This window comes from Hyperolius riggenbachi, chromosome 7 (assembly GCF_040937935.1).
Source record: "Hyperolius riggenbachi isolate aHypRig1 chromosome 7, aHypRig1.pri, whole genome shotgun sequence".
Lineage (NCBI taxonomy): Eukaryota > Metazoa > Chordata > Amphibia > Anura > Hyperoliidae > Hyperolius > Hyperolius riggenbachi.
Window position 1 is genome coordinate 264,485,170 of NC_090652.1, and position 17,973 is coordinate 264,503,142.

Genomic DNA, 17,973 nt, shown 5'->3' on the forward strand with positions numbered 1-17,973 from the left:
GCCTCCTGGGCGTAGCTAGTACGTTTAGGAGGCCAAAGAAGTTAAAGTGACAAACTCCTGGCAGTTAGCAAAGTATTGGGCACAAAGTATTAATACATTCAAGAAACTCAATTATTTAATATAGCTTGTTGAAAAATGTTGTTATTTTACATGTTATATATATGTAATGTTTTACATAATTATATAAGGGGCCATATGCAATTCACTTTTTCTCCTGAGTTTTCTCCTGGGAGATAATTTTTCATCTTCCATTTTAAGTAAATTTTCAGCACTCTACAACTGGAAAGGTACCAAAAAGTAGGTGTAAAGGTGCTATCAAAATTATTTTGAATATGTTCTTGCTTGCTGGTGATTTAAAATACATTATATTGACAATTTTAAAAATATCACCTAGGAGAAAACACAGGAGAAAAAATTAATTGCATATGGGCCAAGATGAGAAAACCCAGATAGCACATGGTGACACAGAACCATTCGAAGAGTATAAGGGCTAAAAGAGCCCAAAAAGCCTCTTACTAAAAAAGCAATGCTAAATATTCCTCAGAGCTGAAATGATATAAAAGTTTTGTACACACCTGGGGCTTCCTCCAGCCCCATCCACAGGGATCGCTCCCACGCCGTTGTCCTCGGTCTTCTCCCTCTTCGGGAACCGGGGCCCGTAACTTCAGTCAGCTGCGGGCTTCCTCCAGCCCCATCCACAGGGATCGCTCCCACGCCGTTGTCCTCGGTCTTCTCCCTCTTCGGGAACCGGGGCCCGTAACTTCAGTCAGCTGCGGGCAGTCTGGTGTAAGAGAAATGTGCTCTTTATGTATCTCTCTAGCAGCCGCCGGAGAGCTATGTAGAGGTTGCACTTCTTTTGTGCAGACTGGCCGCATCTGGCTAAAGTTACGGGACCCTGTACCGAAGAGGGAGAAGACTGAGGACAGCGGCATGGGAGCGATCTGAGCTTATGGGTCCGGAGGAAGCCCCATGTATGTATAAAACGTTTACATCGTTTCAGCACCAGTACACTTTGAAGCTGAATTATTTCGAATGCGATCTCCTTTAGGAAGACAAAATTACATCTGTATTTGAAGGAAAAATTACATATGGTATGTATATGAATAAAGAGTAAGAGCGCTAAACACACAATCATTTTTTTTTAATTCACCGTAAAAGACAACTATATACAAAGACAATTTAATTTATTGCTAATAAGAGATAAAGACTCCCCAATAGATAGATGGACTTGGTAGGTCCTAATTAAAACAATGAAAGCATTTAAAAACAAAGCCTCATTTTTTTCTGTAGTGTATGTACAATAACGATATTGATTGATCAAAAAATATTGTTGATTTGGTTATGACCTGCCAAGTCCATATCTATTGGAGAGTCTTTTTTTTAGCAATGTCATAACAGGGTCGATGACCCATTCCCGCAAAACATATATCACTCACATACATTAGTTATGTTAACAGGGAGTATGTATGATGTTTGTCTTTTTCCTTTTTATAATTCTCACCGTTTTTATCCTCTGCTTTTCAGGCTTGAAGATGCAGTGGACGCCGGAGCATGCTCAGTGGCCGGAACAACATTTTGATATAACATCAACGACTCGGTCACCAGCTCACAAGGTTGAAGCTTATCGTGGCCACTTGCAACGCACCTATCAATATGCCTGGGCCAACGATGACATCTCTGCTTTGACTGCATCAAACCTGCTAAAAAAATATGCTGAGAAATATTCTGGAATACTGGATGGTTCCATGGAGCGACCCATTATCAGTAATTATGCTGCTGAAGTTCAGTCAGGTCTTGTGAATGGCCGAAAAAATGAAGGTGAACCTTGGCAGAGTTCCTTGAACTCTGACGGTGTCTATTCTATGAACTGTGTAACTGATGTCTTAACGGCAAGCAAAGCTGGAGTGGGTGCCACCATACCTTCATCAGATACCAGCATAGGTAGTTCTCCTGGGGTGGTCAGCAACCTGACAGAGCCTAGTTATTCCAGTAGTACCTGTGGAAGTCACACAGTAGCAAGTCTGCATTCAGGGCTACCATCTCAGGAATATGGAGCAGGATACAATGGATCCTACCTGCATTCAAGTTACAGTAGCCAGTCTGCCTCTGCACTGCCATCACCTCACCCATCTCCACTTCATAGTGCTGGGCTTCTTCAACCTCCTCCCCCACCTCCACCCCCATCAGCTCTAGTGCCAGGTTACAATGGAGCCACTAATTTATCCAGCTATAACTACCCACCTGCTAGTTATCCTCCACAGTCTGCTGTTGCTTCAGGCTATAGTCCTGGAAGTGCACCACCTCCCTCTGCTTATCTCCCTTCAGGTATTCCTGCTCCTACTCCTCTTCCTCCCACCACTGTACCAGGTTACAGCTATCAAACCCATGGGTTGACCCCAATAACACCTTCTGCTAGTTCCCTTAAAAGAAAAGCTTTCTACATGGCAGGTCAGGGAGATTTAGATCCCAGCTATGTAAATTACAGCTATAGCCAACAGAGGACCTCACATAGCCCCATGTATAGAATGCCTGACACAAATCTTTCCAATTCAAATCGGGGCAATGGTTTTGACCGAAGTTCTGAGAACACATCTCTGGCATTTAAGCCAACAAAGCAGCTGGGGCCTGGTGAGCAGCAAAGAAAATTCAACAGTCAGTCCACTAGAGCTCTTACCCCACCTTCATATGGCACTGCAAAAAATTCAAGATCAAATGAATCTTTTGGAAAATATAACACTTCTGCAGTTAATGAACATAATGATGACCACAGGCAAATGCTCCCTCACTCTCTGCAAGCCCCTGGCATTCATACAGCTACCTCATCTAACCACTCTGTGGACGAACAGCTGAAGAATACTGATACACACCTCATTGACCTTGTAACAAATGAGATTATCAACCAGGGACATCCAGTAGACTGGGATGAAATTGCTGGCCTTGATTTAGTAAAGGCCTTCATCAAAGAAGAAGTCTTGTGGCCTGTAATTCGATCTGATGCATTCAGTGGACTCACTGCTTTGCCTCGGAGCATCCTTTTATTTGGACCTAGAGGGACAGGCAAGACTTTATTGGGCAGATGCATAGCTAGTCAGCTAGGTGCCACATTCTTTAAAATTGCTGGCTCTAACATTGTCACAAAGTGGATAGCAGAAGGTGAAAAGATTGTCCATGCAACATTCCTTGTGGCAAGGTGTCGGCAACCATCTGTGATTTTTTTTAGTGACATTGACTTGCTCCTTTCTTCCCAAGTAGGTGAAGAACATAATCCTGTAAGTCGAATGAGAACAGAATTTCTTATGCAGTTAGATACGGTTTTATCTTCTGCGGAGGACCAAATAGTTGTAATCTGTGCCACAAGTAAACCTGAAGAAATAGATGAATCTCTACGGAGATATTTCATGAAGAGACTTCTTATCCCCCTTCCAGACAGCACAGCAAGGCATCAAATAATAATACAACTGCTGTCACAGCACAATTACTGTCTCAGTGACAAAGAGGTTTCACTCCTTGTCCAGCGCACAGAAGGATTGTCTGGACTGGATGTGGCTCGATTGTGTCAGGAAGCTGTTGTAGGTCCTCTACATACCATACCACCTTCAGACCTTTCAGCCATTATGCCTAGCCAACTGCGACCTGTAACATACCAAGACTTTGAAAATGTATTCTGCAAAATTCAGCCTAGCATATCACAAAAAGAACTTGATACATATATTGAATGGAACAAAATGTTTGGGTGCAGTCAGTGACGTACGTGAAACGTTGCAGTGAGTGCTGGCAAACAAACATAGGTGTGACAGGGAATTGAATCCCTGTTTTTTTGGGCAGTGGCCTAATTGTTAAAGGTACCAAGACAGCCACTATAACCTTGCATCTGCAGAGTGCTGGTAGACTTGAAATAAATGTGCATCAAACAGCCAATGTTCTGAATTGAATCATATAGTACAATGGTCAAGTGTTGATGCTTAGTTGTCTTCAAGAAAGCCAACACTCCAAGAGGCGTAGGGTGGAAGTAGGTTGGCAATTGAAAAGACGTGAAGCCTGTTTGTTGATTCCATTCTGCTGTTCTTGAGATTTAGTTGCTGTCAAGTGCCTAAAGTGGTGCTTTTATTTTTTTTCCTTTTGTTTTTGTTTGCCTCACAATTACATTGGTGGCATGTGCTAATATGAAAAGCTTTAACTTCAAACATTACTGGACTAGATGAAGAACTGAGTTGAAAGACAGAGAACCAGATTTTTTGCCATTGTATGAGCAACAGTATTCCTCAATCCTGTCTGTTCTGCAGAACAGTGAAACAGGGAAAAACAATATAATCTGGACCTTAATTTCTGCATTTTCTTTATTTTAATGTTCTGTCTGCAAAAATAACGAAAAAACCTCAGGAAAGTTGATTTGTACAGTACCTCAAAGGAATGTGTTAAAAGCACTATTTACTGCTGAGAGAATTGGTTGTGTCCTTGTTGCTTTATATTGAAATGTATGTTTACCTCAAAAATTGGAAAATGGCATGGAATGTATTTGGTTGATTCTAAAGAAATGGCTAATGTCTTGCCATGTTCATTTGTAAACTGATATCTCCTTGTGTAAATGACACCTTATTAAGAATTACCAGTAATGATATTAAATCAAAGACATTTTCTAAATTAAGCTGAGAAGGGTGCAAGTTTTCTTTTTACATCAGTGTTTACATAGGGGGACTTGAAGGAAAGTGATTAAATGAACTTCACTTCAATCCAATGTATGTAAAAGAAATAATGGTGACTGGCTTTATTAACGGACTTATTTTCAAAAATATTTGCTTGTTAACATTGATATTGTAGATAGCCGTTCTGTTTCTTGGCTATATATTAGTTTCAACATCATATGTTGTGCAAATTTCCAGTTGCCACATTGGTCAAAAAGACCAGCAGATTAGCTGTAGTTGGTGGTGTTAAACCATAACCAATCCTTTAGGCGCATTCAAAAATGTGAATTCCCACCCAAGGATGAGGCACGATAAATATAAAAAAATTTAAACTATAGGCCAAATTTCAAAAGTTATTGTGTCAGCTTCCCAAAGTCTAATTCAGATAATTTATAGACTGTTTTTTTCTTAATGAAAATACTGCAACCAAATAAATGGAAAAGTAAATACAATCCTAACAGATTTTTTTTTTAAATAGTCTTCTTTGCTTTTTAAAATAATTGTTATATAGGGATTTTGTGGCTGTGTTTGATCTAACAGGCATACATTTTAATTTTTTATGCCATAATTGGTTACTGAGGGATATTATGAATTGCACGGATACGATTTGAGAGTCTTATTGCAATGTATGCCCTTTCATCTCTAAATACCTGTCTTGTTGACACCTCAACACTCTTCTTCTCCAAACTGGAAAATGTAGCTTTATTGAATATTTTTAATTTTATAAATATACCACTTTGTTTTACACGTTAACCTTGAAAAATATTGTGTGGAAATATTCCAGTTACTTTTTTTTCTAAGATCTTTTATGGCTGCAAAGAGTCAACCCTTGTTTTGATGGCTGTATTTTTTGTATTATTTTCCTGTGTACATCCACTGTGTATTTTGCCTTCTTTGACTGCTGCCTAATGCTTATGACATTTTTTTTTCTTTTTGTTTTTCTTTGCTAACTTGTACCACCATCCATTGTGTCCTTGTTTTGTTTGTTTTTGTGGTTCCTTTGTTCACTAATTATAATGACAGCTAATTGATGTTGGGTGATGTCTCTGAAGGAGTAGCAGTGTATAGGATACAGATGTCCATGCCTGCCAAATCATGAACAGAACAACCTGGCTTATTTTGAATGTAATGTTTTGTTTACTTAAATGGAGACAGTATCAAAGCTGTTTCAAAGCACTGGCTATTGATGTACATTTAAGAATTTAAATAAATGCACTGAACGTCGTCAAGAGGAATTTCCATTTACATTTTTGGTTCTTTTGTTTTTACAAAAACAAAAATGGGTTTAAACTAACTATACTAATGTTAACTTGCACTTCCAAAGAAAACAATCGCATTGAAAAGGCAATCTTTTTCCAAAAATAAAGGGGTAACAACAATAAAAAAATGCATGTTTTTGTCGTTCTTCATGAAATCCTTTACCGTGATATTTCTAGTTTCTCAGGATGACTTCTTTAGCTCCCTCCTTAATATGATAAAAGTGCGAAGTGGATACTTTATGGAATCCACCACATCAAATATTAAAGAAAGTTTTAGAATTATTCATTTTATTTTATGTCGCTATTTATTATGACAAAATTATTATGGCTTTGTGTGTTTTTGTTAGTGAAATGAGATGAAAACCTATATCGGGTACAACCTCACGTTTGTACTTGGCGAAATAAATGACTCTGATTAAAATGTTGCAAATCATCCTAATGCATGTTAACTCTTTCTGGCTCGGAAACTTCAAACTTCCATGGGAAAGGAGTGTTAAGCTGGCCACTAACAGTCCCATTTCTAGCGAAAAATCATTAGAGCGATAAGAAATTCTGATCGGATTGGTTGTAAATAATCTCCTTTAATGGGCACAATCAATTACAAACGATAATAAAAATAGTCATTCGATTGGATTTTTGTCAAATCAAAATTTGGATTTTCTTGTTGGTTCTGATAGATAGACACTAAAGATTGGTTCGTTAATGGTGTAGTGAACAAATTTTCTCCCAATCAGAATTATCTGATCGCTCAAATGATTTTTCGCTAGAAATTGGATCGTTAGTGGCCACCTTAAGGGAGTCAATTGTATTTGCAAAATGTAGCTATTTTGTGTATTAAAACAAATTAATTATTTGAATAAAAAAAAAATAGAATAGTCAGAAAACACTCTACCATAAAGGTGTCTTTGCCAGTGAATACAACATAATTCAGTTACCTGGTCAGCATCCTGTCATATATATCTAATACTATATATACATTCCATCTATTGGGTGATAGTTTTAAATACATTAACAAAAAGACTGTAACAGTTAACATCCTCAAATGACATCTCAAGTGAGAGGGATTTAGAGGCTGCCATAGTTATTTCCTATCAAAAGAAACCAGAGATGGCATGTGTTGGACAATTTATACATACCTGTGGCTTCCTCCAGCCCCATGAGGTGCTTGGGGTCCCTCAACACCCCCTCTGGACACTCAGTTCTCTCAGAAAACCTCCCAGTAATCAGGCCAGCCGTGGTCTTCCGTGCATGCGCAGCTCAGCCACGCGCACGTCCCCCCGTCGCGCTCCTGCATCCCGGAGCATTCTGCACCTGTGAAGTTGTACTGAGCAAGTGCAGAACGCTATTGGGTATGGGAGTGCGACGGGGGCCAAGCATGCACTGAAGACCATGACTGGCGGCGACTGACCCGATTACTAGGAGGATTTCAGAGAGAACAGAGTGGCCTGTGGGGATGGAGATTGACTCCAAGCACCTCATGGGGCTAGAGAAGCCCCAGGTAAGTATAAACTGGCCCACATACACCATGTCAGGTACACTTTAAACAATACCAGTTGCCTGGATGTCCTGCTGATCCCTTTGGCTGCAGTAGCATCGGAATCACTCATCTGATGCAAGCATGCAGCTAATCTAGTCAGACTTCAGTCAGAGCACCTGCACTTCATTTTTTGTTTAGGGTCTGTTGTTAAAAGTATTAGAGGCAAATATCTGTTTTATCGGTTTCCACTCTCAAATCAACATTTTTCTAACTGATACATTCTGTATACAGAGTATAGAATACAAAAACTCTCAGTCTTTGGTAGGAATATGAAAAGGTAAATGAAACTTTTAGGGTTGAAACCACTAGGAGGAGAGGCATGCTGCCTTATATCACACAGGATACATGAAGAATAAAGTCTGATGCCATCTTCATGAAAGAAGAAAAAATATTGCACAATTTATGTGAACAATGGCCAGCACAGCCCTGTGTTACCCCATTTACTTCACTGCCTCTAAAATAGTCTTGATAATATGATCACATCATACAATGATCATACAATGGTATTATGGCTGGTTGGTGAAAGTGAAGAGTATCCGCATTGTTTTCTTCATTAGACAGCCAGTGGAAATGTTTTCTTTGGTATTCTGATAACTGGTATCATGGCAGGTTATGTCGAATCGATATACTAAGGCTCTCCTGAGCTGAAAAACAGTGTGGAAAACGAGGTAGTCTTACCTCTCCAGGTGAAAAACGCCAAGAATATTGGAAAGGATTTTATTTTGAGCACAATTGATAAGATGACTCATCTTAGCCATTGTGCTTGAATCAAATCCTTTACAATATTATTGGTGTTTTTCATCTGGAGAAGTAAGACTACCTCTTTTTATATACCGTATGGTAATAAACATTGGACGCCTCCAAACTTGTCTAAGTTTCATAGATAAAGAGATACATTTTCAGTTTGATCATGCTTATTTAAACTGTCCAATTAGATTCATGAAAATGACTAATTTATTTATTTTTTTACTTTCTGATTTTTTTGTTTTTATTTTTTACATTCTCTTTTTTTTTTGAAGGGGCAAAATTAACATTTCTTTCTTAATGGTTTTAGGGTCACAACAAATGTATTGTCGGTAAACTACATAAACTGCCTCAGCTAAAAGGATCATTTATTCAGATAAGATAAAAAGCAAAGCAGTGATTAAGAACATGACCACCCCGACGCTGATTGTGCTATACTGATTCATGAGTAGAATGACTGTAGGAAGTACCATTTTAAAGTAGAATTAAACTTTCAAATTAAATTTGTCCTAAAATAGTTAATCCTCTTCCTCAATTAAAGCAGAGTTTAAAGAGAACCTGAACAGAAAATAAAAAGTCAAAATAACCATACACGGGTCATGCTTACCTCTTGTGTAGTTTACTACTCAATCTCTTTATCCTCTGTTGCGTCCCAATTGTCCACTTTGATCAATGGAATTCTCCGTCCTCCATTTTAAAAATGGCCATTACACCATAACAGCTTCCTGGTCAGCACACTGTTAAACTGTAATATCACACACTTGACCCAAAGGGAAACATGGACATTACCTTGCACATTCAGTTGTAACTGACAGCTGCTGATCTATAACTGACAGCAACTGGTATACGTCAGTTCTGACAAAGTATTGTCAACACTGGAAGGTATCACTGTAAGAAGAAAATGCTGAGCTTCTGGGAGGAACTGGCAGTGAGGTTAGTATGTAATATTAATTTGCAGCTATGTCATGTGTTTATTTTAAATAATTTTACTCACTACAGGTTTCCTTTAAACAGTAGCGAACAAGAGACACTAGAACAAGAGACACTAGTTGAGAAATTAATATATTAATATTTTGGTCTTTCCTAAAAGGCTATTGGGATGGATAAGCACAAGTGTCAAGGGCATTGTATCTGCAATAGGGATGTCCACCAACATTTTATAGATTTGATTTAGAAGGTAAGAGTTCAAGTTTTGTTGCTACTGCAACTTTATTATCTATTGGGTTGCTTTCTTCAGTTGAGTTTGTTTACACTTTAGAATTCTGTTAATGACTTGGCTCCCTTTGTCATGGTGTATGTCTTCACAGATAAATCTACTAGTATATATCTTCAAACGTCAATATGCACATAATTTGGAGTTGATGCAAATCTTATAGCAATTGTATCCAAAAATGGCCAATTAACCTCCCTGGCATTATGATTAATTCCAGATTTAGGGTCTATAAGGCATGGAATTTATTTCACAAGCCTTTAGACCCTAAAAACAAGAAAAAAAAAAACATACCACAGAGCGATCTGCAGCAGCTCCTGCATATAACTCACTCAGGCATGGGATTACCACTCTGAGCTGCGGAATTCCTTCCCGAGCCTGACTCGGTATTACCGCTAAGGAGGTTAACATAGCAGTGGCTGGTTTTGATTGGTCCATTTACAAGCTGTATATATTTTTACAACATTTCCATAACAATTGTATGAACTCAATATTATTTGCATCTTATTGGTCATTTTATACTGTATAGTGTCTGTATATAAAATATATATATATATATATATTTTCCAGACGTTCTCTTTTTTTCTACAACAAAAGTGGAATTTTTCTTTAAATAATAATAAAAAAAAATACAATTATTATTAAAATTTTCATAAGCCTAGTTAGGTGCTGCACAAGTCTTTTCCCATTTCAATGTTGTTAAAAAATATTTTATTTTTCATTTTGCAGCTAGCTAAGCATTTGTACAGCAAATCCTAATTACTCTTCTGCGCAACCCTTTAAACAGTCCTCTTTGTGTTCTGTTAGGAACTGTTGCTATTAAAGGGCTCAGAAATTCCTACCATTCTGCAGGATAAATTGGCTGCAATGTTAGAGAGGTTTCTATAAGGTAGCTATACATTACCTGATTTTCCATCAAGAGACTAAGTGATTGACTTTATTGGGTGATCAACAACAGTGTTGCAATCAAAAGTTGATTAATGAGTGGCTCACACATTGCACGAAAGATCCTATGAAATTCCTCTATACCAGTTGACCTGAACAATGTTGTGCCTCCATGCTTTTAACCAGAAAAATGATTCTCTGTCAATCAAATTATGTGCACATGAGAAATTGGCAGCGCTTCCAAATACAGGCTGCGCCCAAATTGACCAGCTGCATAGATGTGCAGAGCTCAAAACATGGGCACAACTTGCATTCAAAACAGATGCAGCAAATGGAGCGCATTGCCTTCCAAAAACAGTTTGTATACAGATTGTTCAGTACTAGACTCTTCCACGACGTTGACGTGCCCTCACTGAACTAACAATTAAAACATAGTGTAAACCTGGGGATGCTATCCACAAATTGTCTGCACATTTTCTAAAGAGCAGCAAAACATGGCAGCACTGATTAGGACTGCTGGCATTTTTTGCTGTTCTTTAGAAGCTATGTGCACAGTAGCCGAATCTTTTACGATCAACTGATATTTTCTATTCTACCCGATCAAACAACTTTCTATCAATAGAGCATAATGGAACTTAATCAATTCTCCCACAGTCCAATACAATTATCAAACTGTAACTTTGATGGAGCAGGAACATTGTGTTATGGATGAGCATCTTTACTCATCTTCTTTGTTAATGAATTGACTGGAAGCCAATTTTGACACTCCTATCTACAAATTTTCTAGAAATGCTGTGCAATGATTATGCTTAAATGCACATAAAAACAAAGTACTCCATCTGGAAAAAATATGTTCTTCCAATATACTGGCATAATGTGTACAGTTGCCTTTGACATGGTCTATAAGGTAATTTCCAAAAACTTGTCCAATCCTTTTCAGCGGGGTATCATCAATGATCAGCAGGCCTGGTTTGGAGTTCATAAAAAATGTTCAGCTATATTATGCAGTCCAACTCTCGGTCACAAATCATTCAGCTAATTAAACTGATCACATGATTCTTTACATATGAGTACTGGTACACAAGCATCCTAACTTTAATCATACAAGGCTAACGCTTCCTTTCTTTCAAAGTAAATGTGAATTACTCTCTGTACTCTCTTCTTATTAGTCCTGCAAAAAAAGAGGCTCCAGGCAATCACTGGGCTCTGCACTACCAAAGTTTTATCTCAACTCAAGTTGTTACAGAAAATATATATTTTCAAATTTTAGAAATGTAAAGAAATGTTTAGAAATTTAAACAGAATAAAAAATAGTGTTTCCCCCCTAATATGTTCAAATAATACTTAATACCGAACAATATATATTACTTTATAAATTGGTCATTTTATATACAATACAATGGCCCATATGCAATTAACCTTTTCTCCTTAGTTATCTGCTGGGAGATAATTTTCATATTCTCTTTAAAATAACTTTTCAGCATTCTACAATAGATAAGGTACCCAAAAGATGGTGAAAAAGTACTACAAAAATTATTTTGAGTATTTTTTTGGTTTCTGGTGAATCAAAGGGCATTTTATGACAAAAACTTGAGAAAAAGTGAATTGAATATGAGCTTATGTGTAAAAGAGTGTGAGATGGGTCCTGTTGAAAAGGGACACAAACAAAATAGCTATTTTATCAGGCGCTTTTTTCCCTAAGGTGCCGGAGGATAGAGTAAGGCAGCAGTAGGTAGGAAGTGTGTCTTTAGTGTTAGAAGTTGTCAAGAGGTCTTTAGTGTTAGGAGTGGGGGGTCCTTAGTGTTTGGCATTGTGGGGTCATGGCTAGGTACCACCAGGGGATTCTTAGGGTTAGGCATCAACAGCAATGTTTTAGGATTAAGCACCACCAGGGGGGAGGTCTCAGGGATAGACAATACCAGGGGAGTCTTAGGGTTAGGCACCACCAGAGAGCTCTTTGGATTAGGCATTGGTAGAGGGAGCGCTCTGTGTGAGAGTAGGGTTAGGTTAGGTCATAGAAAAATATTGGTAAATATTACTGTTATTTTACTATATGAATTAATTAGTAGAACAGCGGTAATTTTACCAATATTCTACCCTTAGCTATTTCCTGTACCCTTCTTTCCAGTCTTAAGGTTCATACTCACCTCACGTTTTTGTGCACAATTCTGACAACCAGCGTTTTTTTGAGCGATGGACGATCATTTCCATGATCTTGTGATGTGGATATGAATGCAAGATTAAAGAGGAGCTGTCAGCCATACTATCTCAGAAAAAAAACACATATATAAATAAATACTTGCTCTACTTACATAATATATGTATTACACTGTCCACGTTTTGATTTTAGTGATCTTTCTATAGTAAAAAAAAAAATAGAAAATCCTTCCAAGGATTCTTCATTTTAACTGTGTCTATCTTGAAGCCAATCCTGATGTCATTTCCTCCCTTACTCTCCTCTGCCTGATTGTGTATGCATTGCTCTTAGTCTTCAGGAACTCCCACCCAGCTCAGCAATAGAAAGTGCATTGTTTTAGCATGAGAAATATTGGCCAATCAGAGAGGAACAGAGGTGTGGGAGGGAAAGAGGCTTCAGCCAATCAGGCTGCATTAGTTAAGTCTGAGGGGAAAGTAAAGAAGCAAAAAAAGACAACCCAGCATGCCCTGCAACATCCTTTGTGTGGCAATGTACCAAATAAGAGTCAGGTAAACTGGGAAATGATCATTTATCAACAAGAACAAGAAAATTAATAGTGATTTTTAACTTTTGGATTGTCTGGTTAGCATCCTTATTACTTGTTTACCAGATAAAAATAAAGATTTGTTTTTTTATTTTATGCCCAACAGTTACACTTTAACCACTTGAGGACCACAGTGGTAAACCCCCCTAAAGACCAGGCACATTTTTAATAAAATGGCCACCGCAGCTCTGGGCTGTATAGGCAGATCCAGCCTCTGTATGCAGATAATATTCTTCAAACCCACCTCGGGTTCTCTTTAAGGCCAAGCTGCAGGGCTGCACAACACAGCACACAAGTGATCCCCCCTTTTCTCCCCACCAACAGAGATTCCTGTTGGTGGGGTCTGATCCCCCCACAGTGTTTATTTTATTTTTTTTACAAATATTTATGTTATTTTTTTTTATTAATAAATATTGTCATTTTGCTTTTCTTTTTTTTTTTTACTAAAACCCCACCTCCCCCCAGCAGCCAATCCTGACAATCGGCTATCATAGGCTTCTGCCTATGAGAGCCGATCTCTCTCTTGTCTCCCAGGGGGACAGCCGTGTCACATGGCTGTCTCCAGTACAGCGCTGTACATGTAATTAGACTGAAGACTGGCCACTCAGAGACTGAAGATGGGGTGGAGCTCCGCCCCCCAAGCAGGAGATGTGCACACAGTCTGCGTGCGATCTCCTGCAAAATGCAGCCCCAGGACTTGACGCCGATCGTTAGTCGGTCGGCGTTAGGCGGTCCTGGGGCTGCCGCCATGGCCACGCTCATCGGTGTTAGGCGGTCCCCAGGAGGATAAGCAAACAATGCTTTGCGACGTGCAGCAACTATGACCATCACGGAGGATCAGATCTTTACGATCCCAGACAACTCCCGTGCAAAGTGCTGCAACTATTTGAACTCTTGTTCGAGCCTGTCATGAGCTTTGAACTCTTGTTCACACCTGTCATGTGCCATTGCGACATTGTGAGCTCCCACAGGCAGGAAGATAGATTGGGGAACCTTGTTCATCAGGAGGCATCACTGTAAGGTTCCTCAATACATCATCATGTGAGTATTCAGCTTTACACTGAAAACTCTCTACGACCACCTAACACCGTTTTGCGGCAACAGAGTGGCTCCGTTGTTCCATATGGCGTCATCTCGCGAGTAGCGAGATTAGACGGGAACTCTCAGGAGCGTGAGCTCCCGTCATTGTAAACAGACGGCCGCAGCAATCAGCCTGCCAGTGGCTGATTAGGCTGTGTTTTGTATTTATTCCAAGAATAAATATTTATAAATATTTATATTGCGCTGACATCTTCTGCAGCGCTGTACAGAATATATTGTCTTGTCACTAACTATCCCTCTGATCCCTGCCATAGCCATATATTTGCAACGTAGTGCAGGGCCAATTTGGGGGGGGGGGGGGTATATGAAAAATGAAAAATTTCGTTTTTTTAAATTAATTTTTGTAAAAAAAAGTAAGAATTGCATCAGCAATCAAATCCCACCAAAAGAAAGCTCTACTAGTGGGAAGAAAAGGAGGTAAAATTCATTGAGGTACTAAGTTGTATAACCGAGCAATAAACTGTTAAAGTTGTGAAGCGTTGAATTGTAAAAAATGGCCTGGTTAATAGGTGGGTATAAACCTCTGGTCCTCAAGTGGTTACCATCTGTGTAATGCTGGGCATACACGACTCGATTTTGCCTCTCGATTCTTCCACTCAATCGATTCCCCGCTCTATTCTGCAGACGATTCCCTTATCTTCCGCTCGTTTTTCTAATCTTTTTTCATTGTCCTCAATGCAGAATCGAGCAGCGAAACGATCGGGCGGGAGATCGGACGTGTTGGAAATTATCTATCGAGCCATCTAAATGACTCACAATCGAGCTGTGTATTCCCAGCATAAGAGGAGAGACAAGTGTGATGACAGGACAGTATGTTTTTTTTTTACCATCCAGTCAACACATCTAGCCCAGAGTGCCTTGGCTGGAGTGCAGTGAGGATTGTGAGGTCACTTTGAGGTCTAGCTGGACTGTTTTGGAGCTATCTTAATGACAAGATTAAGTAAACAGGATTACAAATGTTTTATCAGGCAAGGCATTAAGATAGCATATTACTACTGTGCATTTAGCTGTTTACCTGAAGCTCAGCATCCACTTTCAGTAAACAAAATAACATTGCATTTTTCACTGATACCCAAGTAATTTGGAATTTAAAATAAATACATAAAAATGTGTTTTTTCTGAACATGCCAAATTATGATTTTCTGATGCCATGATGACAGTTGACTGTTTCTGGCGTGTCTGCTCCAGATTTTCATATTGGTATAATTATTGAGCACTAAGTGTTCTATTCATGCAGGTCCTTGTGCTCATAACTGCTGTAAATCTAAGTCTCTTACACACGGGAGGCTGAAGGCAGTGAATTTACCACCTGTCAGCTGCTATTGTAGTCTTGCCGGGCACTGTTCTCAGTAAGGCTCTGTTCCCACTGCCACGTGCGGCCAGCGGGAGTGTAGCGTCCGGTCTGATGGTCTGCCGTGGTTCGGCTGAATCCCAGGCAGATGTGGCCCCCTATAACCTATATGGGGGAATGCATCCACCTTCCCGGGATTATCACGGACTGCACAGAAGTGGGGTCCGCTTATTGCAAAGGATCCCACAAATCCATTGAAGCATGACAAATGTGATTAGCTCCTGTTTTTTAAATAGGAGCCATTCACTGTCCGTGTAGCCATGAACAGAGAACGGACAAAAAAATGTTTGTTCTTCACTTTAGTGGGAACAGAACCTAAAAATAGTTGTGAAGTGTCCATCTCCTTAAAGCACATCTGAACTGTGCTTAAACTTGTAGACTTTACTGACTTCCAGATTACAGGTGGTAGTCCATGAGGTTCTTCAGCATCCTCTGGGTCCCCTCTGTTCTCCCACTGGTGGCCCTGTATTATGTGCAACCTGAGAGCAAATTGCCTTGACTGTGCATTTGCAGCCACGTTCACATGCCCATCTCGATTACGCCTTCATTGCTGGAAGCATTATGCACATGCATGGCTCTCGAAAGAATTAGGAGTGCAGAATTCTCCCAAAGGGGGTCTGTGCACTGCACAGTCGCATTAGGACTGTACATCTTATGCAGCTGCCAGTGGGAGAACAGGGGGGACCCAGAAGATGCTGAGGGCCTCGCTGAATTACAATGGGGCGGAACAAGCAACAGGTAAGTAAAAGTCTACAAGTTTAAACAGAAAGGCACTCTTTTTTTCTGGGTCTGAACATAGCGTGGCACTTGATTTGGCATGAGGAAGTTGGCGGAGACCCACAAAATGCATTGCCAGTGCTATTAAAGATTGTTCATTTATTTATTAATTTGTCTTCATTGAGGTAAGCCACTTCAAAACTTATTTATTTTAAAGGTTTTATTGTCCTTTGGGTGCCCTTTCATCCTGTTTGTGCATTTAATACCCCAGCCTGTCACAGGGTAGGCCCTTGGACCTTATCTACGGGTCCCTAGGACCCTTTTTACCTTAAAAGGTGTGACCATTTCTGGCTGACCGGGACCCCTGATTGGAGTCGGGTTTATTGATCTCCACCTGCCTAAAGTGGTTGGTTGCCCCATTGCAACCTCATTTTGAGTGTACCCTCTGTATACTATTTCTTATTTCATCTATTGAGTGTGACGTATGGCACCATTTGGGCTCCCTTTGCCTTTGTGTTTTTTTTACAATACACACACTACACAATATAGACATATGACTATGGTAAGGATTAGACTGAAAGAACAGTTAAGTTACAAGACAATATACTCTGTACAGTGGTGCAGGAGATGTATACTAAATATAAGGAGATGTATACTAATAATAATAATTATAATTATTATTATTCAAATTGCCTGCTCACCAGTCACAAAGTTGGTATGGAAAAGAGTCACCACTTTCAAAAACAAATTTTGTTGCATTGCAGCCTGGAATCAAGATATGCAGAGAAACACTCCCTTCCCACCATAACATGATGCTACCAGCTCTTTAGGTGTTGTTTTGCTGGTGAGCAACAGTATGTTGGGTTTACATCATGTAAGTTAACCATAGCACCTTTTTCCATTTGGTCTTAAAATCTTCATGGTGTGTTTTGGCAAAGCTCAATCAACACTGTATCCTTCCTTGAGGAGTGGCTGTTTCCCATACAAGCCACATTTGTAAAGCATTTGTGATATTGTTATACTAGTTAATTAGCCCATCTGTTAAAAAACGGGCGCTAGGGCTGGGGCACCACCCCCTTCCCAAGGGCGCCCACCTGCGCTCCCCGCCACACGCGCACACACAGCTGCACTCCCCACCATGCGCGCACATGGCCGTGCTCCTCCCACGTGCACCAACAGCCACCCCCCTGCCCTCGTCCTCCTGTTTGTAACGTCTGTTTGCCGTGCATACACGGTGGCGAAAAGCACACACACAGGGATTGGGACGCAGGGACAGTGGGGTTTTATTAGGTAGGATGCACATAATGACTGCTCTTTACCACAAGTTCATGTAACTGCTTCCAAATTGCCATAACCATCGTAATAGCATACCTGACCAGTTTTCTGTGTGTTTTTCTATCCAGTTTGGAGGAAAATCCTGATCTGGGAAGGGTCTTAGTAGCACCAATAGCTGTGTATGGTTATCAAAGAGGGACACCCTGAGAGAAAAAACACAGAGAACACTGGAGTCCCAATGGTGTAGTAAATCACAACAAAGAGCCGGTTGATTTAAAGAGGAACTCCAGTGAAAATAATGTAATAAAAAAAATTGCTTCATTTTTACAATAATTATGTATAAATGATTGTCAGTGTTTGCCCATTGTAAAATCTTTTAAATCCCTGATTCACATTCTGACATTTATCACATGGTGACATTTTTACTGTTGGCAGTTGATGTAGCTGCTGCATGCTTTTTTGGCAGTTGGA

General features: G+C 39.6%; 1 protein-coding gene across 2 annotated transcripts in view; it reads left to right on the plus strand.

Moving 5' to 3' along the window:
• FIGN (fidgetin, microtubule severing factor) overlaps window positions 1–6,069 on the plus strand; it is a 235,397-nt gene extending 229,328 nt beyond the window's left edge. For both annotated transcript variants that reach the window (XM_068245628.1, XM_068245629.1), the window contains one exon: window positions 1,525–6,069. In XM_068245628.1, coding sequence (XP_068101729.1) covers window positions 1,525–3,746 — 2,222 coding nt within the window. In that variant the 3' untranslated portion in view covers window positions 3,747–6,069. The remainder of the gene's footprint in view (window positions 1–1,524) is intronic.
• Window positions 6,070–17,973: the final 11,904 nt, after the last annotated feature.